We start from the raw sequence: 20791 nt of genomic DNA on the forward strand, positions 1-20791 counted from the left end.
GCCCTTGGGGACTAGAGTGTTAATTAGGAGCAGGGAAATAATTGCCTATTAGAGCAGCAGGTGACACCAACTCCCTGCCACCACCTCCCTCCTCTTGCCCTTCCACCTATTGCTCCCTCCCTGCCTGTGCCCCGCCCACTGACCCCCAGCTTCCTGCTCCAGGTCTTGGCCTCCAGCACCCTGGGGGGCTGCGGGTGCACCGCCTACAGGAGCCCTGAGAGCGTTCCCAGGCTTCACGCCCTTCCCTGGCTGGACGCATTGTCAGGACCCTAATTGAGGCCAGCTGCTGGCTGGAGAGGCCCAGGCTGCAGCCCCGGGGGCTGCCGGAGGTCTGGGCTCCCAGGGGCTCAGGCCAGGGAGGCTGATCAGGCCAGCCAGGCGCGGGGGGCTCTGTGGGTGGGTTTGGAGGAATTGAAGCAGCACCAACCCATACGTCATCTCCACGGCTTCATGGAGGGGGTGCTTCCTTGCACGGTGGGGACACGTGGTCAGCTCAGCAGTGGGACTGTTCAGGAGGCAGCAGGCAGTGGGGCGCATTAGCTGGCTGCATGGGAGGCCTGCCTGGGGGCTGGTGAACTTTTTTTTGTTTTTTAATTATTAGGAATAATTAGGAAGCCAAGCATGGTGCACACGCCTGTAATCCCAGCAGCTTGGGAGGCTGAGGCAGAAGGATCACAAGTTCAAGGCCAGCCTCAGCAACTTAGTGAGGTCCGAAGCAACTGAGCAAGACCCTGTCTCCAAATAAAAGATAAAAAGGGCTGGAGATGTGGCTCAGTGGCTCGGCACCCCTGGGTTCAATCTCTGGTGCCAAGAAAAGCAAATAAAAAGAAATAACTTACAGGAATATGAACAATTAAATGTGCAGCTCGGTGGATTTATTGGTTTTGTGAAATACCATCCTGGTCAAAGTGTGCTCTTGACCCTCCTACAGTCGCTACTATTCACACCTCTGCTGCTGCCAGTGAGCATCTCTGACCTTGTACTTCATATAAACTGAACATACAGCCTGTGCTGGTTTGTTGCCCTCCCATACATTCCTCTGTGGCATCCATCCACCTTGTGTGTAGCTCCTATTTCCTTTTCATGGCTGCGTACTAGTCCATCTCGTGGCTGTAGCACATGGGCACTATCTTATTGGTAGACATCGAGGTGGTTTCTCTGTATTAAGCTTCTGTGAACTTTGGTGTGTGGATCTTGTGGGAGCATGAGCCCTCCCTTCTGTGAAGTAGAATTGCCTTGGCCTGGGGCTCCAGGGCCTTCCACGAGGGGGTGGACTGGACACTGGAAAACAGGTGACTACCCACTGTCTGAGAGGAACCTCCTGGGGTCACTGCTGGGGACAGTTGTGCTAATGAGTGCCCCCCACTTTCTCACCCGAGGGTCGTGGGATGGGGGTGGGGTCTGATGTGCTCCAGCCACTGGTCCTGGCCTCCCGGCTGCCCCCAGGAGGGAAGCCAGAGAGTCCCCGGTGCTCCCCTTGTCCCTGGGGAGCTGAGTCCTGCAGGGCGGAGCAGCTGGGAAGGGCCGGGGGCTACTGCAGGGGCCCCTACTGCTGTGCTCTGCCCAACCTGGAAATGGCCACAGGCCTCGGACTGCAGCCGCTAGAGCCACTCTGGGCGTCAGGACCCAGCCTGTGTGTGCCCCGGAGCCCGGCTTGGCCCCCAGACCCCCAGCTCCTGCGGTCTCCCATGCTGATCGCCACCACCACACCCGGGGGCCCTGGCTCACGCTCTCCCTGACGCGCACGCTGGACCCCGGGGAATCTGGACGGGACAGTACCCGGGGGCACCTGGGAAGCGGGAGAGGCTGTCAGCTCAGGAGTGGACTTAGAGCCAGGTCCAGCGCTGGATGGCGGCCACCAATCCTGGGGCCATCTGGTGTCCATCTGGCTGAATCAAGAGATTGGAGGACGTGGCAGGGGGCTCCCGGGCATCCTGACAGACAGGCTCCCTCTGCAGGACCCTGAGGCGCTAGGTGGCCTGGGAAGGGACCCTGACCGCTCTTGCTGCTTCTGCTGGCCCCTGGATCAGCTGTCCCCTGTGGGGCTCAGTGAAAGGGGCACCACAGGGCGGGGAGGGTGTCCTGTCCCCACGCCCAGCACCGAGCCGTCTCCTCGTGGCTCTGGATGGGCAGCACCTGGAATGGGCGCACTGGGCTCTGCGTGGAGCGTGGCCGGCACAATGGGCCCTTTGCAGGCAGCAGATATGCCAGCGTCCCTTCCAGGCCCCGCCTCAGGTCCCACTTGGTCCCCAAGGCATCCTGCCCAAGCTGTCCCCTCCCAGAGGCCTGTGGGAGCTTTGGTCCACAGGACACCCTGCCCTGGTCTGCCTCCCTAGGCGGCCGGCTCGCGGCCCACACCAGGCACCTGGGCTCCACTCCCTCGCAGGCCCACTGAGACCCCCAGCTCCTTCTCCCTGGCCTCCACGTGGGCCTAGTGCCAGGCTCTCTGCCTACAGAGGAGGGGCTCCAAGCGGAGAGCAGGGTGGGGGACAGACGCACAGCTGCACCCCTGCTCCCCTCTGGGCATTCAGGGCGAGGGCCAGGGCACAGCTGACCCTTCCCTCCCCTTCCAGTCGCTGCTGTTCCTCGGGCTGCTGGCCGCCATCTGCCTGGGCCTGAACCTCGCCTTCCTGGCGGCCTACCTGGTGTGCGCCTGCTGCTGCCGGCCGGACCCCGTGGTGCAGACCAAGCAGCGCAGCTCCTGCTGCGTCACCTGGACAGCAGTGGTGGCCGGCCTCGTGTGCTGGTGAGTGTCCCCTTGCCCCGCCGGGGTGCGCCGCTCCGTCTGCCTGGGCCCCGGCCACCTGGGCTTTACCCACAGCTGACTTGAGGCCGGGGCACCCCCTTCCTCCCCCACCTGCAAGCCTGAGTGACCCTCAGCTGTCCGGCCACCTTCCCCTGACCAAGCTCCTGCTACCTGAGGAAGCTTGTCCCTAAATGAACACCGTCCCTTTTCTGGCCAAGCACTGGGCATCGGATGCCCAGGGTGGCGACGGCGGCCACGCAGACTGCCCCCTGAGTCGACCAGGTGGCACCCCCAGAGGGGGGCCTGTGCTCTCTGCACCCCGTCCCCTCCCACCTGCCGCTGGCTCTGAGGTCAGGAGAGTCTGGCTCCAGCCCCAGGATCAATAGCTTTTAGTGCCTTGGGCCCTGGGGGAGGGGGAGCGCTCTGGGCCACCCGGGCAGCGTCCACACACTGGCGTTCCGGGAGGAGTGGGTTCTTCTTGTTTTTGTATCTATAGTGGCTTTTCCAAAAGCCTGGTGTCCCCAGCCCCAGGTGCTCGTGGGGGGTGGGGACCCTCTGGGATGGGGTCCCTCACGCCTCCACGGCAGGGCTGGGAGCACCTGAGTTCCAACGTCCAGGTTGAGTTGGAACACGTTCTTATCCCAGAGCCCAAAGAGGTAGCCCCGGGGCAGGAGCATGTGGAAAGGACCCGGCAGCTGGGGATTAAGTATCAGTTTTTTTTTTCTTTTTGTACTGGGAGTTTAACCCAGGGGCACTTCGCCTCTGAGACACCCCCAAGCCTTCTTATTTTTTATCTGGAGACGGGGTCTGGTTAAGTTGTTTAGGGCCTCGCTAAGTTGCTGAGGCTGGCCTTGAACTTGTGATCCTCCTGCCTCAGCCTCCCAAGTTGCTGGGATTACAGGTGGGCACCGCGGTTCCCAGCTTAAATGAAACTTGAAGTGTTCCAGCCCAGGTTGGGAGTTCGAAGACTTGGTATCACCCTCCCCCCACCCCAGTCAAGAGGGAGAGCTCCTGAGAGGTGACTGGAATGTCAGATCCTCCTGCTGAGTGCGGGCAGGGGTGGCCAGGGAGCTGGGACCCCGGGGGCAGGACACCAGCAGTGCTCTCTACACAGGATCCTTGTTCCCAGGAACTCAGACGTAAATAAGTAAATAAATAAACAAACCTGTCCTGCAGAGCACAGGCACTCCCGGAGTTCTGACGGGGCATGTCTGTAAACCCGTTGTAACATGGAAGACCATCGTCACTGAAGACGCATGGCACACACCTGCCCTGCCCACAGCCTGGCTCCCCCCGGCCCACCTGGACCAGGCTCGGACACGCGCATTCGCCCCTCGAGGGCAGGGTCCCCGGACACAAAGCCTGTTTCACAGTCAGCGCTGCCCAGCTGTCGAACACCGCACTGGAGGTGACCAAGGGGCCGTGTGGGTAGGCCTTCGGGTCAGCAGGTGGAAAGTCTGCAGTAGGGGACCGGGTACTTTAGAACAGTCCAGGTGGCTCCGGGGATGGCCACGTCCCATAAGCAGTAATTGCCTGTGGTTGAAGGAAAACCCAAAGCAGAAGGCGAGTCTGTGGCGGGATTCGTTCACAGCCGTCTTCACATTCGTCCCAGGCAGGAGGGGACCTGGGACACAAAAACCAGGCACAGATCTGCCTTCTGATCCTGTGGCTCTGGGTCTATTTAGGGGAGACAGAGGCATGCACTTGTCTGATGTGAATCATGACAACTAGAGAGAGCCCTCTGAAGGAAAGGAGCTGGGTGGCCTCCGGAGTTAGGTGGCCCCGGGTAACATGGGCACCGAGGCAGGATGAGGAGGCACTAACTAGGCAAGGGTGGGGCAGGAGGAGCAGATACTTCCAAGCAGAAGGGAGTGGGACACGTGCAAAGGCCCTGTGGCCGGGGTGCAGAGGGCTGAGAGTGGCCGCTGTGGCTGGAGCAGAGAGCCGGTGAGGCCTGAGGGTGCCGCTGAGGGGTGAGCAGGAAGCAGCCATGGAGGGGGGGGGCGCAGTGTGGTGATGGGACAAGACCCCAGGCCAGACAGGACCCGAGCCACGCAGCAGCTTGCAGGCTGCGTTAGGGATTTGTGTCTTTTATTTTTAGAAGAGTGGGGTTCACAGAGACATAGGGTGACCCCATCAGCCGGGTTTAAGCAGAAGCCAGACCCCCTGGAGCATTTAGAACAGAGGGGCTCGAGTGTGAAGAAGTGTGGGTGCAGGCGGTAGTGGGCAGCGTGGCCGATGGGCCGCCTGGGGCACGGGGAGAGGGGACAGTCCTTTGGTGGTGGGTGGGAGGTGAGCTGGAAGGAGCTGCTGGCAGTGGCCCGGGCTCTGGCGCAAGCACCTGGTCCCAGAGGAGGGAGGGGCTCGCTGCCCAGGAACCTGTGAAGCGTCCAGGGGGCAGGGTGGGGGCACAGTGTAGGAGGGAGACTCGAGGGTCACCAGGGAGGCCCATGCTGTGGCCTGGCACATGGGGACAAGGAGCCTGGCAGAGATTGGAAGAGGACCGGGGCCAGGCCTGGAGAAGGAGGACGCTCTGGGGACGGCCTGGGGGCAGAGAGCAGCTGGCCAAGGAGACAGGAAGGCGTGGCCAGGCAGGGAGAAGGCCACGGGCAGAGGCCGCTGGCCACACGTATCCGGAGGGGCTGGGGTTGGAAGGTGCCCTTGGGTCGTGGCGTGGGGGTCATCAGTCACCTTCGCTGGAGGGAGCGGCCAGCAGGGGAGGGGCGCCGAGGGAGCAGGAGTGTCAGGGGACACACCCAACTCAGCCCCCCGGGACCCAGGGAGAGGGGTGGACCCAGGGAGAGGGGTACTGTCCCTAGAGGAGCACGTGCCAGGGTCCTGGAAGGCGCAGGGAGGGGCGTGGCCTGCTCTGCAGGGCGGGGACTTGGGATCTGGGAAGGAGGGTGGCGGGGCACCCCCGGGGGAGGCAGGGCCGGCAAACCCTTTATTCTGTCTCTTCTGTCCAGCAGATGGCTTCCCACAGCCCAGGCAGGACCTGTGACACCAGGAGGGACCCAGAGACCCTCCTTAGGGCAGGCTGGGGAGGCGAGGTGGGGGTCAGGGAGGATGGTTTGAGGCCCACCTGGGTGAGCCGGCTTCCATCCCCAGGAGCCCAAAACGCCAGGGCTCCCCTGTCCACAAGGCAGCTCCCAGCCAGGCCTGGGCCACCCGTGACAAAGCCACAGACTAGGAGAAGGGCAGACCGCCGGGTGCCGCCATGCCCAAACAGGAGCGGGGACGAGCATCAGCTCAGGGTCCTCAGAAAACACCAGGCTGTGGCTGAGACTGGAGGAGAGGACCGTCCCCAGAGAAGGAGCAGTTCTTCAGCACCTTGCTCACTTTGGGGCTGGGGTGGAGGCCGCCTTAGAGAGCCCAAACCTCCAGCCCACAAAACCAAGAGCAAGTCACCCGTGGAAGACGGTCGCAGGGCCACGCATTTAACGTCTGCATAGTTCAGTTCCTTGACACTGAGGAGAAAATGGAGGGCACCGGGTGCAAGTGGACTCGCGCCTTGTTACACGGTGGAATTTACACTGTGGACCACGGACTGTGTGTGTGTGAGAGACAGAGGGAGAGAGATCCCGACAGAGGGAGAGAGGGAGGGGACGGCGGATTGAACAGCAGGGCTCAGGGGCGTTAGGGCCCTGGAACTCGCCTGCAGGACACGGTGATCGCAGATATGCGCCACGCTGACTTTTGTCCAAACCTGCAGAACTGGCAAGACCCCCAGTTAGTCCCCTTCCCTGTGGGCTCTGGTGGCCCTGATGCACCCGCTGCTCTGCAGCCGTAGGAATGCACAGGTTGGTGTCCGATGTCTGTGTCCGAGGCGGCCACACAGAGGGACAGGACGGTGGCACGCTGCTTGCCGTTCCGCTTGGCCATGAACCTAAAAATGCTCTAAAACTCGTGTTGGTTTGGTTTGGTTTGGTTTAAGGTGGTTCCAGACGTCCCCTCTGGTGTCACCTCTAACCTTGGGTCTCGTTGGCAGTGCTGCGGTGGGCGCTGGATTCTATGGGAACAGCGAGACCCACGACGGGGCGCACCAGCTCATCTACTCCTTGGAAAACGCCAACCACACCTTCTCTGGGATCGACGAACTGGTAAGGCCCGCGGGCAGTGGTCCCCACACGGACACCGATGGGTCAGTGTGGCCAGGACAGGCGTGCTGGGCAGCCCGCTGCACACAGTGGGCCTGGGCAAGGCCCCAGGGCAGGCCTCACCTCTGGGCCTTGACTGCGGCGAATGGGCAACTGTTTCCCAGACCAGGAGGACTTCGAGGCGGCTGGGGGTCAGATCCCATTCATTTTCAAGAGCTGGACACTTTCCCATTTGCTGGTCACCTTTCCCCCTTGGACTTGGAAAGTCAGCCCCCTGCGTTTTTAATGTTCTCTTTAAGGGCTGCACACAGTGTCCTGTGGGGTCCAGGAGATGTCAAGGGGGAAAACCTAGACACAAAGAAGGGCCTGTAATCCCAGTGGCTCAGGAGGCTGAGGCAGGAGGATCGTGGGTTCAAAGCCAGCCTCAGCAACTCAGTGAGGCCCTAGGCAACCTGTCAAGACCCTGTCTCAAAATAAAAAATTAAAAGGGCTGGGGATGTGGTTCAGTGGTTGAATGCCCCTGGGTTCAATCCCTGGTATCAAAAAAAAAAAAAAGAAGGGCTGGGGTATAGTTCAGGGGCAGAGCACCTCTCTGCAGGTGTGAGGCCCAGGGTTCCATCCCCAGTACCCCAGGGAGGGAGCCAGGGAGATTCCACCTAAAACCCTGTAGCACGTCCTCAGGGATCTGGCTTCCCCTGTGACCCCGGCCAGGGGCTCCCGGTCTGAAGGACTTGGCTGGGCTGGCCAGAGCAGCTGGATTTCAGGGGAAGGGAAGGGCTTCTCTGCTGAGCCCCAGACACTGAGGGCGAGGGATCGCGGTCCTCCACTTCCACCTTGACCCCGTGTGCCTGTCCCTTTCCCTGTGCGTGCCGGGTCTTCTCTGCTGGTTTTCGGCCCGTCCTGGGGCAGCCCCCGGTGCTGGCCAAGAACCAGGCGCTGGTAGGAAGGCAGAGGGAAGCCTTCAGGGAAACCAGTCCGCGGGCATCTGCCCGTTCCTGATCCTGTCTGGGTCAGGTCCCCAGCAAAGGGGTGACAGCCACAAAGTGCCCATCCGTGTGAAGCAGCCTCAACCACAAAGCCCAGCGCTAACTGGAGAATCGGTGACTGCCCAGCATCCGGGGAAGAGGGCTGACCTCGTTAGCCCTCCGCCTGCTCCCTAAGCTCCCCTAAGGCTGTAATCCCAACCATCCCGGGGCCAGCTCACCTTAAAGAGACAGCAGCCACTGCTCATGCCCATGACAGGCGGGGGGCGGCCTCTGGCCTCCAGGAGGACCCTTCCCAGGCTCCCCGTCCTCCCCTGGTGTCCCCTGGACTGGTTTCTGGGAGACAGCTGATACCCTTGTGTCTGGGTGCTGGGCTGCGGCTGGGGTGGAGGAGCTGAGGGTCAGCTGCTTGGGACTGCGTGCCGCCTGGTCAGCACCGAAAGGCCTGGTGGGAAGGAGGTCTCATGGTGGCTGCCCTCTGGCCAGCTTCCCTTCCTTGGCATCCTGCTCTGTCCCCTTCCCCACCCCTCAGTGCCAGCACCCCTGGAAAAGGAACCCAGCCTGGAAATGAGAGCCCTGGCCCAGGAAAGCCCCGTGGCCTTGACCTTCACCGGCTGAACCTCCCTGAGAGGAAGAGGGAGTCCTCCAGGAGGGAAGGGGACGCTCGGGGGTATCTGGGCGTGACCCGGGGCCTGAGTCCTGCGTGGCCAGGTCTGGGCCTTGGCTGCAGGTCCCATTCTCAAATCCCCTGGGCCCTCAAGTCCCACCTCTTGCCCTCCCCACCGTTCCTGAAGACTGGGGAAACATGCCTGGGCCTCGAGATGGTCCAGCCAGCGGGGCGCTGCTTCTGACTGGCTTCCCCTGCTCCTCTGGGGGGGTCCCAGACCACCCGGGGCCTGGGGGAGGCCGAAGATCTTGGAACCCAGGAATCAGATAAAAGTGATGTCAGGTGATTAAAGTTGGTGAGAGTGTTTGGTAAACCAGGAAGTGCCCTCCAACAGGATTGCTAAGATAAGGAGGGTCATTATAATAATGGCCGTCATCACCCTGGAGTAGAAAGGGGGTGGGGGAGGCTGTGGGTGGCAGCGTCAGGGTGGGGAGCTGGTGGGCAGGTTGGGCAACTTGGGCCTGGGCCTTGCTGGAGCCCAACTCAGGCCATCAGGTCATCAAGAGGCCTTGTGGGACTGCCCCCCAACAGCCCAGGAGGTCCTCTGCTGGAACCCCACCCTGTCCTTCCACGGCCAGGAAGTGGCAAGGGGCGGGGCTTGGGGCACCTCAGGGCTCAGGCAGGCTTAGCAGGGGCCCAGGCCAGCTGCATGCCCTGATGGGGGGCTCAGAAAGGGTCAGAATGCTGGGTGGGCCAAAGGACGTGGACCCAGTCCCTGCATCCGGCCACCTGGTGGGGGGAATGGATTCCCAGACCTCCCCCAGGGCCCAGGCCCAGGCCCTCACCCCTAATGGCCTCTAGCGTGAAGCTGGCCCTCGCTGACTTGTGCTCGTGCTGGTCGGTTCATTTTGTCCTGGGGATGGAGCCCCGGGGCGCATTACCCCTGAGTTCCATCCCCAGTCCTTCTTATTTTTCTTATTTTTATTTTGAGACAGGGTCTTGCGAAGTTGTCGAGGCTGACTTCAAATTTGCAATCCCCCTGCCTCGGCCTCCTGAGTTGCTGGGCTTACAGGAGTGCACCACTGCAGAAGGTTTCTGTGCCCTGTTCCGGTGGCCAGTGTGGCTTCCTCAAATGACCCTGAGGCAGACAGTGGGCAGCCCTTAGGGGACACGCTGGGAGGTGGATGTTCTGGAGGCTGAAAGCAGGTCCCTTCCCAGCAAGGTCTTCCCAGGCTCCTCTTGGCCCTGCTCTCTCCTGCCTCTGGTCTTCATGATCTGAGATCGACCCCTTCAGCCTCCTCTACCCCTGGCCGACCACTCCCAGGTAACCTTGCCAAGTTGAGGAGCTTTTCCCTCCGAGAGGTTCTCAAACTTGAGCTTGCATCAGAGTCCCAAGGAGGGCTTATTAGGCTGGAGCCCAGCCCTGCATTTCCGGTTCTGTGAGCCCGAGGCAGGCTGAGGCTTTGCACTGGTAACGAGCTCCGGGTGATGCTGCTGGCCAGGGACCACACATTGAGAACCACTGTCCCGGCCTGTGACACACAGTTTCCACCACTTGTCGCTGGTCCCCAGCCTGCCTAGCAGGGGGGTGAGCTGCCCCTCTGGCTCTCAGAGACGGAGCTCTGAGGCGACTCACCTCTGCTTCCCTGGGAAGGGGGTACAGGAACTGGGCTCAGTGGGAGGAAGGGCAGACCCGTAAGTAGGTCAGGGCTGTGATTTTAATTTTATTTTTAATTTTGTTTTGTTTCCTACGGGGAAAACATCAAGAGGAAGGACAGGCCTGATAGCTGTTCGCTGCCTTGTGTGTTTTATTTTCAAAGAGGGGTTTAAGAGGTAGAGGAGTTAGAAATGCAGGGCTGGGAAGAAGGAAAAAAGTGGATGTGGGGGCTGGGGCTGAGGCTCAGTGGCAGAGCTCGCCTCGCACGTGTGAGGCCCTGGGTTCCATCCTCAGCATCACATAAAAATAAAATAAAGATATCGTATCCACCTAAAACTAAAAAATAAGTATAAAAAAAAGTGGACTTGGGGGAAAGTTTACAGATAATTTTTAACAATAGCCCTTTGCTCTCAAGTTTTATATAATGCATAGGACTGGGTTTGCTCATAATTTACCGTTTAATGATAGATAGTGTCATTTGTATCCGTGGTCCAAAGCCTCTGTCCCTTTGTCTTGTGAAATTGGACGGAAGCTCAGCAGGTTGGTGCTCGGATACTGAACTTGCTTTGATAGGGTTTGGGGTTTCCTCCTGGGTGAAGCTGCAAGCTGCAGGGTCTCTCCAGTGCCCAGTTCTATCTTGGTGTCCCCTAGTCCTTTCACCAGCTCCTAGAATCAGGCACAAGCCAGAAAACTAACGAACAGGCCACTGACATTGAGAAAATAGAACAAAATGAAACAAAGAGGGCCATTCTCTTCTGGAACCCGGAAGTCACAGTGTGGGGCAGATGTAAAAAGCCACAAGGCCAGTAACGTGGACGCTCGTGGCCACACTTTCCCTGGGGAAGCTTCTGCCCCTCCTCGGCCTCGTTTTTATCTCCCAGGCCTCTGGGAGCCGCGGGCTGCAGGTTGAGGATTAGCACAGCTGCCCGCTGCCCGCTGCCCACTGCTGCCCGAGACTGTGCTTCTGGGGCCGTTCAGAACAACAAAGCCCTTCCAGCCCCAGCTGCTGACTGACACATGGCCCAGAGCAGGTGCCACAGGCACGCACTCAAAGCCAGCAGGCTGTGGCCCTGGGCCTGGGCTGCTTGAAAGCACCTTTGCATACAAGCCCAGCTGTGCCCCTTATTTGAAGGACAGTCAAGCGAGAACAGTCACCGCCATCTCCTCCCATGTCTACCTCTGCACAGATAGATGCTTCCTTGGGGTCCACTCATCTGCAAGCCCTTAGGGCCCTTACTGGCCAGGGACCACACTTTGAGAGCCACAGTTCCAGCACCCCCCACCTCTGCCTAGGGCTGGAGCCTGTCCACACACCTGGCAGGACGTCTGTCCAGGAAGGAATAAACACCCAGAGAAGGCGCTGATTTCCTCCTGCCGCCTCCTGTCCAGCTCTTCAGAGGAGGACTGCGTCTGTCTTTGTCCTTTCAAAGTCCCATTGTTCTGCCTTCGCTGGGAGCCGAGCTTGCTCCACAACAGAGCCCCCCTCTTGCAGGGCAGTTAGAATCCTACTGTGGGGAGAAAGTCAAGGTGGCAACATAAAGTGCTTCAGTTTAAACTTTCTGTTTCTGTAAAAGAGAATTCATAATCCCAAGTGTTTTAAGAGAGTCTTCAAGGAAGAAAAATGGATCATTGTTTCTCCTTTGGCGTCTTCTTGACACAGATGGAATATCCCTCATCCACAGTGTTTAGGACCAGAAGTGTTTGGGACTCGGGTTGGTTTTTTTTTTTTCCCTCCATATTTTGGAATATGAGCATAGACTCGGCTGCTCGACCTTTAAGAAGTTTCGGACTTTCAGATTAGGGAAGGTCCACCTGGATGAAGGCGCTGGATCTTGGAGTCCAGGCCCTGGTAGGGTCAGAGCAGGGCCTGCCGCCTGGTCTGAGGAGCTGGGTGGTGTGTTAGCCAGCTTACTGTCAGGCTGTGGCCCTGGGCCTGGCTGCTTGAAAGCACCTTTGCATACATAAGACACCTGAGATGATCAGCTCATAAAGAGACAGGGGCTGGGGGCTCGGTTTGGGAGGTTTCAGTCCCTGCCTGACCTGCTTTGGTTTTGTGCCTGTGACGAGGTAGCGTGTTGGGAAGCACATGGTAGGACCCAGCTGCTCCCCTCCTGGCTGGGAAGCAAAAAGGAGAAAGAGACCGTGGTCCTGCTGTCCTCTTTAAGGACATGCGTCCAGTGACCCCAAGACCTCCCACCAAGAGTTTCCACCCCCACCCCGCAGGATCGCCAAACTGGGAACCAAGCCTGGCACCTGGGCCACTGGGGGACTTTGTAGGCTCCCACTATATCCGTGGTGACGGGGCCTCTGTGTCCGGTCCCTCCTCCCGGGGAGCAGCCTCATGGATTCCTCAGGGCTGGCTCTGCGGAATGTGTCCCTTTTTAAGCCCTGGTAGCCGTCTGCTGTGCTGGCAGAGACCTCCTCCTGCCCACCCACCCAAGGGCCAGCTCTGAGCCCCGCCTCTCCCTAGGTGTCCGAAAATGCCCAGAAGCTGCAGGTGGACCTGGAGCAGCACCTGGCCCGGCTCAACGAGCTCTTTGCTGCCCGGGGTGACTACATCCAGACCCTGAAGTTCATGCAGCAGATGGCAGGCAGCATCGTCGTCCAGCTCTCAGGACTGCCCGTGTGGAGGGAGGTCACCACACAGCTGACCGAGCTGTCGGACCAGACCGGCTACGTGGAGTACTACAGGTGAGGCGCTGGGAGGCCCCCGCCCCGTGAGGTACGCAGACCCGCCCTCCATCCTCCAGCTTTGGGGGTCCGTTTACATCTCTCCTGACTCCCCATCCCAGGTGAAGTCCCTGGACACAGGTCAGAGACTGTGGCTGGCCCCCCTCCCTTGGGAGGGGGTGGGGGGGGGATGTCTAGGGAGCGTTTCTGTAGCAAGAGTCCAGGAAGGAAGCAGCAGTCCGGCTCGTAGGGTGACCCCCGGCCAAATGGCAACCTTGACTCGCAGAGTGTGTGTCCTGGTGCTCCCGGGGCCTGGTGCCCACACAGAGGAGGCCCAAGGGTGGAGCGGATATGAGTCGTGGAGAGCGAATGTCAGCCTTTGAGTCCCCCCCCACCCCCCCAGTGTGCTGGCTCCTGTGAGGCCATTGATGAAGGCAAAGCCTTTTCACCAACTTGCACAGTGCACTCTGGTTTTCTGGATTTGCCCTAAAGCCCCACCCCAGGAGGTCACTGCTGGGCTGAATCCAGAGAGAATGCTCCAGAGACTCCCCCGGGGCTCCCCTTCCCATGAGGAGGAGGAAGGGGGCTATGAAGTCCCTGCCGCAGATGGTGCTCCGGGCCCTCGGCCCCCAGCCTGTCCAGCTCCTGCATTTCCACGATGTGATGGACGTTCTAGATTGAAAGGGACCTTGGTCCAGCTCCCCACCAGACAGATGCTGATGGGCAAAATGACTCCCCCCGCCCCCCAGGACAGAGAGAAACTGCCAACTCTGAAGGTGGTCTGAGACCTCCCCTGGCCCTAAGGAGCACCTGAGCCCAAGGACTTGGGGACCCTTCATAGCCGAGCCCGTCAATTTACATATTGAAAGGAGTTTACTGTTGAGATGAATTTGTTTGAAATAGGGGCAAAGTGACAACCGAAGTGCAGGTCCCTTCTGTGCCCCATTTCCAACCCCTGCCCTTCATTCATGATGAGGCTGTGACTTGAGGAAATGGACTGTGGCGTCTTGTCACGGCCCCCGCAGAGCCACTGTGGCTCACAGGCCTGTTCAGGGAGCTCGGCAGCAGGGGCCTCTCACATTTGCCTTCCTGGTGGCTTCTCCGTGTGGCCACCCGGCAAAATAAATGCTTCTGGGACAACACGAGGTCTGGCAAGGGTCTGACGGAGGTAAAGGGTGGCCGGGAGGTCGGGGTCACCCAAGCAGCTTCCAGGAGAGAGCCTGGTTTGGGAGCGTGGAACCCACAGTTTGCAAGGGGCCCGTGGCCGGCTGTGCCCCACGGAGAAGGAGAGCGTGGTGCCCTGCGCAGCATCTGGAACTGGCTGGCGCCTTGGAGTCCCCAGTCTAGGATGGGATCCTAGGGCCAGGGGTTCCAAGGTTCCTCCCAGCTCTGAGGCTAAGGAAACCAGTTCCTTCGTCACCCCCAGCAAGTGGGGGGTGCACTCTGCCCTCCCCCAAAGTCACATATCCAATTCTGGGAACCCAAGGCCTGCTGTGTGCTGCCCCCTGCCCCGTGTGGGAATCACGGACTTGGACCGGGTCCCAGCTCTGGACACTTAACCTCCCTTCTCTTGGCTCCCAGGGTCTGCAGTGTGCTCCTTCCGCCACGGAGCCTCTCTCCCTCCCTGCCAGCCCTACCTGGGTCCCTGAGCAGCACTCCAGGTGCTCCCTCCCCCTCTCTTACGCTGTTGGAGAGGCAGGAGGGAGGGGTCAATGAATTCAATCGGCCTTTGCATCAAGACAAGTGATGACCAAGGGCTTCCCTCCGTGAGGACCTCTCCCATCCCCTACCTCTGTCCCTGCTGCCTTCCCTGTGCCCCTCTGCATCTAGCAAGCCTCGGCCCTCGCTCGCCCTGTGAGATAAGGGTTCTGATTCCCTCACAGATATGGAAGCAGGTTCAAAGGGCAAAGTGACTTGTCACTGTCTCCCAGGGGTATGTGACAGTCTTTCCCCATTAGCTCAGCCTGAGGGGTAGAAAGGCCCGAGGAACCCAGGGCTGGGAGGCCTGGAGGTGCTTGGGTGCCTCGTTCCCCAGTGGTCAAGAACAAGCCTTCTTGTGTGGACATCCCTGGTGCCAAGCTCAGTGCATGGCACAAACGTGGGTTGAAATGAACCTGAACAGCCTACATCGTGGATCCCACACAGATGGGGGCAAGATGGGAGACCTGGGGGTCAGGATGGGGGGCTAGATTGAGCATTCATTGAAGAAGTGGGTATTGCTAGGTGAGGCTGCACATTTCTGTAATTCCAGCAACTTGGGAGGCTGAGGCAGGAGGCTAGCAATTCAAGACCAGCCTCGACAACTTAGTGAGACCTTGTGTCAAAAATAAAGCGTGTGGTGCAGTGTTTGCCCAGCATGCACAGGGCCTTGGGGTCAGTCACCAACACTTAAACAAATAAAGGAAAAAGAAGAAGTAGTGGGCACTCAGGGGCCTCCTTAGGTCAGAGGCTGTGATATCAGGCTTGGCCTGCTGCTGTCAGAGGGTCTGAGAAACAAAGGGAAACAGGCTCTCGGGAGAGGCCTGCAGGTGGGCTCCAGAGACTCTTCAGAGCTGTGCTGTCCTGTGTGATGACCAGGAGCCACGTGGACAGTTTAACTGTTAGGTAAAGCTAAAAATTCATTTCCTCGCCTGCACAGGCCACGTCTCGGGTTCTTAGTGGCCACCTGCGGGCAGTGGCAGGTGGACTGGGCAGAACCGCTGTAGAGCGTCCCCACGGTGCTCAAGTTCTAGGGCACGTGCTGGATGAGACACGGCCGGGGAGTGAGGCCAGGGCAGGGAGGTGGGATCAGGGTGCAGCCAGGGCCCCTCAAGAGCCTCCAGCCCCTATAGGCTCCAGGAAGCTTGTCTCAAGGAAGGGTCCAGCAACAGGGACTCCAGGGTGGGTTCTGCCTCGCTGGCCTGACCGTCCCTCTTTCTCCTCCCAGGTGGCTCTCCTACCTCCTGCTCTTCATCCTGGACCTGGTCATCTGCTTCATCGCCTGCCTGGGACTGGCCAAGCGCTCCAAGTGTCTCCTGGCCTCGTGAGTAGCCCTGTCCATGGGCCTGGGACAAAGAGCTGGGCCAGGTGCTGCTAGCAGAGAGAGGCCAGGGCCTGGCCCGGCCGGGGGGTAGGGAGTGGGGATAGCCCGCAGGGGCTCCCGTGTGTCCCCTCCCTTGTGGGTCTGATTGTGGGGCAGCTGGAAGAGCGCAGGTCCAAGCCCAGCACCTGTCCTCTCTGTCCAGTGTCCCCTCCTAACTGCTGTCTCTCTGCTGGGTCCCTTAGCCCAGGACCTCTGCTCTAGGCCTTGGGCCCCATAACGCTGTCCAGCACTCACAGGGCTGTGGCTGCGTGTGGTAGCAGCTAGAAAGAAGGGTGCTGGAAATAGGGTGCACGCTGTCACAGGGGACCCCGCCTGCCACCCTGCGGGACCCATGCCCCTGCCTCTCTCTAGGACGCTGTGCTGCGGGGTGCTGGCGCTGCTCCTCAGTTGGGCCTCCCTGGCCGCCGACTCGGCCGCCGCAGTGGTGAGTGGGGCAGTGGGGGGTCGTCTGTCTGGTGCTGGGTCCTGTTGAGAACCCCCAGGCCGGGCCAGCTTCCCGCCCTGGCCCCTCACCTAGCATCCCAGAATCTCAGGACTAGAGGATTTGGTGTCTTTAACCAGCCCCTCTCCTTCCAGGGGGGAAACAGGAGGGAAGGGTGGGCACTTAGGGACAAAGCCAGGACAGGACGGACGCCAATGCTTGTGAGGCTCATGCTGACCGGTCACTTCTGTCTGGGGGTGAAGAGCTAACCGGGTCGGGGGTCTCTAGCTCAGGCTGGAGGGGCCCGCTTCCCTGGGCCTGGGGAATGTGGGGCTGTGGCTTGAAAACGTGAATATCTCCTGGTCCCTCAAGATGTCATTAAAAGCAGGGGCTCCTATGAAGGTACATCAGGACTTTAATGGACCTGACAGTTGTATGCACGCTCCTGTGTGTGTGTGTGTGTGTGTGTGTGTGCGTGCAAGGGTATGTGTGTGTGCCTGTGTGAACACAGATGCTGAAGGGGTGGCATGTACCAGAGGATTTCACAGGACCCCTCCCTGAGTCAAGGGCCTCAGATGAAGGCCCTGAGACCTTGGCGTCCTGCCCTGGGTTGTGATGGACGCCCCCAGCCCACGCTCACACCAGGTTCAGAGTCTCAGGGACTGCCCAGTAGCTCTGGCCGTGGGCACGTGGCCTCCACGAGGCCCACCCAATCAATGGCCCCTGGTGCCACTTGACTCTGCATCTTGTGCAAAGGAAGTGGGCACCTCCTGTCTCCCCCTCCTCTGTGCCATGGCCACATCCCCAGGACTGGGGCAGAAAAGGCCAGTGTTGTCTCAAAGCTCCCCTTGGCTCTGGAGCCGAGAGGGCTGTAAACAGAGCCGAGGGAGCCCCCGGGCCAGAGTGACCGGCACAGCTGCCTGGCAGCGTCTCGAGAGCAAGCACAGGGAGGCCTCCCGGGCAGGCCTCCCGGGTCCGGCCCCCCATCCAGGGCTGCGTCTGCCTCTGGAAGCACCGGGGACTTCCAGCTTGCCACCACCAGCTGCCCCTTAGGAGCCGGCCCCCTCCCAGGGGGCTTCTCTCACCCAGCTCCCTGGGCAGGGGACCCACAGGGATTGATTTCAGCTCACAGCCGGGTGCCCTGGAATGCCAGGGACTGGGAGCACTGCCATCTCCCTAATTCCATTAGTCAGGCCCTGGTGCCAGGGGGGAGGGGGAGGGGGGCTGAGGCCCTGCTGAAAGGGCCTTTGATGGCCGGGGACGCTGCCGCATTTTAATAGGAAGAGGAGCAAGGAGGAGCAGGGGGCCGCTGGCTGTCAAGGGGTCATTGTGCTGAGCTTTGTGTGGCCTCTGCTGCCACCCTGTTCTCTGAGGCCCGTTTTGAGAGTCTCTGGGCCAGAGGACTGATACTGCCACCCTTCCCCCACCTTCCCCAGAAAGGCCCTCCGTAGGACAGGCCCTCCACAGGCCCCTGAGAAGCTGGGCCAGAACGACGCTCTCGGCTGGGCACAGTGGCGCAGGCCTGTACCCCCAGCAGCTTGGGAGGCTGAGGCAGGAGGATCACAAGCTCAAAGCCAGCCTCGGCAACTTAGCAGGACCCTGTCTGAAAATGAAAACTAAAAAGGGCTGGGATGTGGCTCAGTGGTTGAGCACCCCTGGGTTCAGTCCCTGGTACCAAAGAGAAAAAAGGAGAAGACAAGAAACGATGCCCTCAGATGCCAAGAGAGCAGGGTAGTGGGAGCTGGGGCTGAGCTGAGCCTCCAGGCCTGTGACCCAACCTCATCCCCCGACCCTCCTGACCAGAGGGCGTTAGGAGGTGCAGGGCCGTTCAGACAGAGGAGAGGAAACCCCCAGAAGAAGGAAGGGGTGGGCCACAGAGCAGTGTGGCGGGGCTCTGTAGTCAGAGGCGTGTGGCCGCTGGAGCCCCCCAGCCTGTGCCACGTCCCCCTTCACCCCTTCCAGCAGTGGAACCTCAGGAAAGTCTCTGCGAGCCTCGGTTTCCCCGGGAATAACACGGAGAGGGTTCCAGTACCCAGCTGAGAGGGCGGGGGAGGCAAAGATGAGGGGTGAATCCAGGGGGTTCTTGGTCAGTGTTCCCAGGTCTGGGCAGCTCCTCTTGCCACCCCATCTGTGCCAGGCGCCCCTCCCTCTCCCCTGCCCTTCCTCCTCCTCCTTCCCCACTGTGGGAGTGCTGTACACACTCCCACACGAGCACACACACCTGTGCACACACACCTGTGCACACATACACGCTCACACACGTGCACACACACGTAGGCACTGCCGTGATAGGAGATGAGGCTCCTCACAGCCACACTCGGCACACCATCCTGGCTAAGCTGGCCCCCCCGGAGCGGGACTGGAGTAGCCAAGGGTCTAAAGCCCAGGTGTGTCAGCTTTTCATCACTGTGACCAAAATGCCTGGCGGGAGCAACTCGGGAGAGCAAGGTGATCTGGGCTGGTGGCTTCGGAGGTCTCCGTCTGAGGCTGACCAGCCCCATCTCTGGCTCAGGGTGAGGCTGAGCATCGGAGCAGAGGAAAGCTGCTTCCTTGGAGGTGGCCAGAAAGCAGGGAAAGAGGGGGAGGAACCTGGGGACAGCCTATAACCCCCAAAGGCACGCCCCAGCCACCCACCTCCAGCCACGCCCAGCTGCCTGCCCCCCAGGACAGAAGTCCTTTCACATCATCAACTGGCTCAATTGACCAATTAGGTCACGGCTCTCAGAATCTACTCATCTCACCCCTGAATAGTCCTGAGTTAGCACAGGAGCTGGGGGGACATCTCCTATCCAAACACAAGAGCAGCCCTGCCCCAGAGGGAAGGAGCCACGTCCCTGCTGGAGCTCAGCTGGGGCCCTCCTGTCCCTCCCTCCCCTGGGATCCCCGGATCCCCCGACCTGTAGGCCTCCCAGTACAGCTTCCGGCGCCGGTTCTGCTGGTACCTAGTAGGTACTCGCCACCTCTGACTCAGCGAGTGAGGATCCTGCAGTGTGGCACCTCAAGGCAGTGGCCCCCAAAGAACAACGGGGTGCCTGGCACTGCGGGCTGTCTGCAGGGGTGTCCCTGCTCAGGGAGCATGCACCAGGCCAGGGGTTGGTGCCTCAGAGGGGGCTACAGGACTGGAACTTACCCTGGCTACTCTGAAAGTGGGGGCTCCCTTCCCCCAAAGCCCACGGCACCCCGGCTGGATCTGAGGGGCTTGGCTCAGAGGATGGCATCCGTGCCGCCACCTCTCCTAGGGCCTGTGCCTGCGCCACACAGCCACACAGGTCTGGCCACCTAGCTGGGCCGTGCTGCAGGACCAGGTTCCCAGCTTGTCCTGACTCCCAGCCCCATGTCCTTCCTGTCCCCTGTCTCATCAGTGAGGACCTGTCCCTGAAGGCTCTAGGATGGATTTATCTGTCATCTCACTCCTTAGGGAGCCCAGGGAGCCTTCACAGAATGACGATCGGAGCTTGTAGGCCTTGATGACAGTAATAAAGGTAGACTGAGATGAGCACATGAGGCCGGGGTGCAGGGAACTCCCCCACGCCCTGCAGCTGCCCCCGGCCCAGGGGCACCTGACCCCCTGAGCGTCTGCTCCAGAAGAGGCATGAGCAGTCCTGTGCCAGGTCACTTTCCAGAACCCCTCGTACACACTCGTAAGGTGCAGTTACTGTCCCCAGGTGACAGACGATGCAGCCACGGCACAGGAGGAATGAGTAACCCGTCCAGGAAACGGCCAGGGAAGGGTGGGGCAGGGACTGGAACCCCGGAACCTGCTCTCCCTGGGAATGGCCGGAGGGTCAGAGCGACTGGCCTTCCTCCACTCCCTTCCATCTCTCCCTGACCCAGGGCACCAGTGACTTCTGTGTGGCTCCTGACACCTTCATCCTGAACAACACGCAGGGCCACATCAGCACAGGTAATGCGCGCTCCTAGATCTCTGCTGTTGGGGCCTCTCTGGACACTCAGGCCAGGCCCATGTGGCTGGCCACTGTGTGCCTCTGCTGAACCTCTTTCAGCCCTGTCACCATTCAACCTCTCCTGCCCCAGACTTCAGGTCCACTTGGACCTCAGGGCCTTTTTCTAGAAACTGGGAGCATGGGTGGGGAGGGAGGCCCAGCTCACCCACTGAGGGTGGTCGAGGGGTTGGTCCTTTGTGAGCTGCCTGACACCAGTGTCATTGCCTTGCAGAGGTGACGCGCTATTACCTGTACTGCGGTCAGAGTGTAAGCAGCCCCTTCCAGCAGGTACAGCCACCCAGACACACCCTCACCCTACCACAGCCCCTCCGTCCCCTCCCTCCCTCTAGAACCCAAGCCCCACCACTGACTGGGAGGCTGGGAGGCTGGGCCGGGCCTCACTCTGGTCCTTGTGTAGCTGCCTGAGGGGGCTGTGCTCTTGGTCTGTGTGTTCAGATCTGTGTTGCTCATACATTCCCCTCCTCTGGGGTGCTGTTACCCCGCAGGTGCTGGTCAGGGTTAGAATTCCTCCTACGCTCCCAGGCTAGGCCCATGCGCTGGTCTGAGGACCGCATCTGAGAAGC

The 20791-nt window shown here is 60.4% G+C and overlaps 1 protein-coding gene and 1 long non-coding RNA gene across 2 annotated transcripts in view; both read left to right on the top strand.

Moving 5' to 3' along the window:
- LOC107157217 overlaps positions 1 to 728 on the top strand; it is a 2084-nt gene extending 1356 nt beyond the window's left edge. Inside the window, exons 2-3 of the long non-coding RNA XR_001505468.2 lie at positions 163 to 329; positions 602 to 728. This is a non-coding gene — a long non-coding RNA (uncharacterized LOC107157217). The remainder of the gene's footprint in view (positions 1 to 162; positions 330 to 601) is intronic.
- Positions 729 to 2125: 1397 nt separating this feature from the next.
- On the top strand, positions 2126 to 20089 carry LOC125613795 (protein tweety homolog 2-like). Its single transcript, XM_048795303.1, has 5 exons — positions 2126 to 2254; positions 2574 to 2746; positions 6735 to 6846; positions 12561 to 12692; positions 18832 to 20089. Exons 1-5 carry the CDS (start codon positions 2126 to 2128, stop codon positions 18964 to 18966), a joined length of 681 nt encoding a protein of 226 aa, XP_048651260.1. The 3' UTR covers positions 18967 to 20089.
- Positions 20090 to 20791: the final 702 nt, after the last annotated feature.

This window comes from Marmota marmota, unplaced genomic scaffold, assembly GCF_001458135.2.
Source record: "Marmota marmota marmota unplaced genomic scaffold, marMar, whole genome shotgun sequence".
Taxonomy (NCBI): domain Eukaryota; kingdom Metazoa; phylum Chordata; class Mammalia; order Rodentia; family Sciuridae; genus Marmota; species Marmota marmota.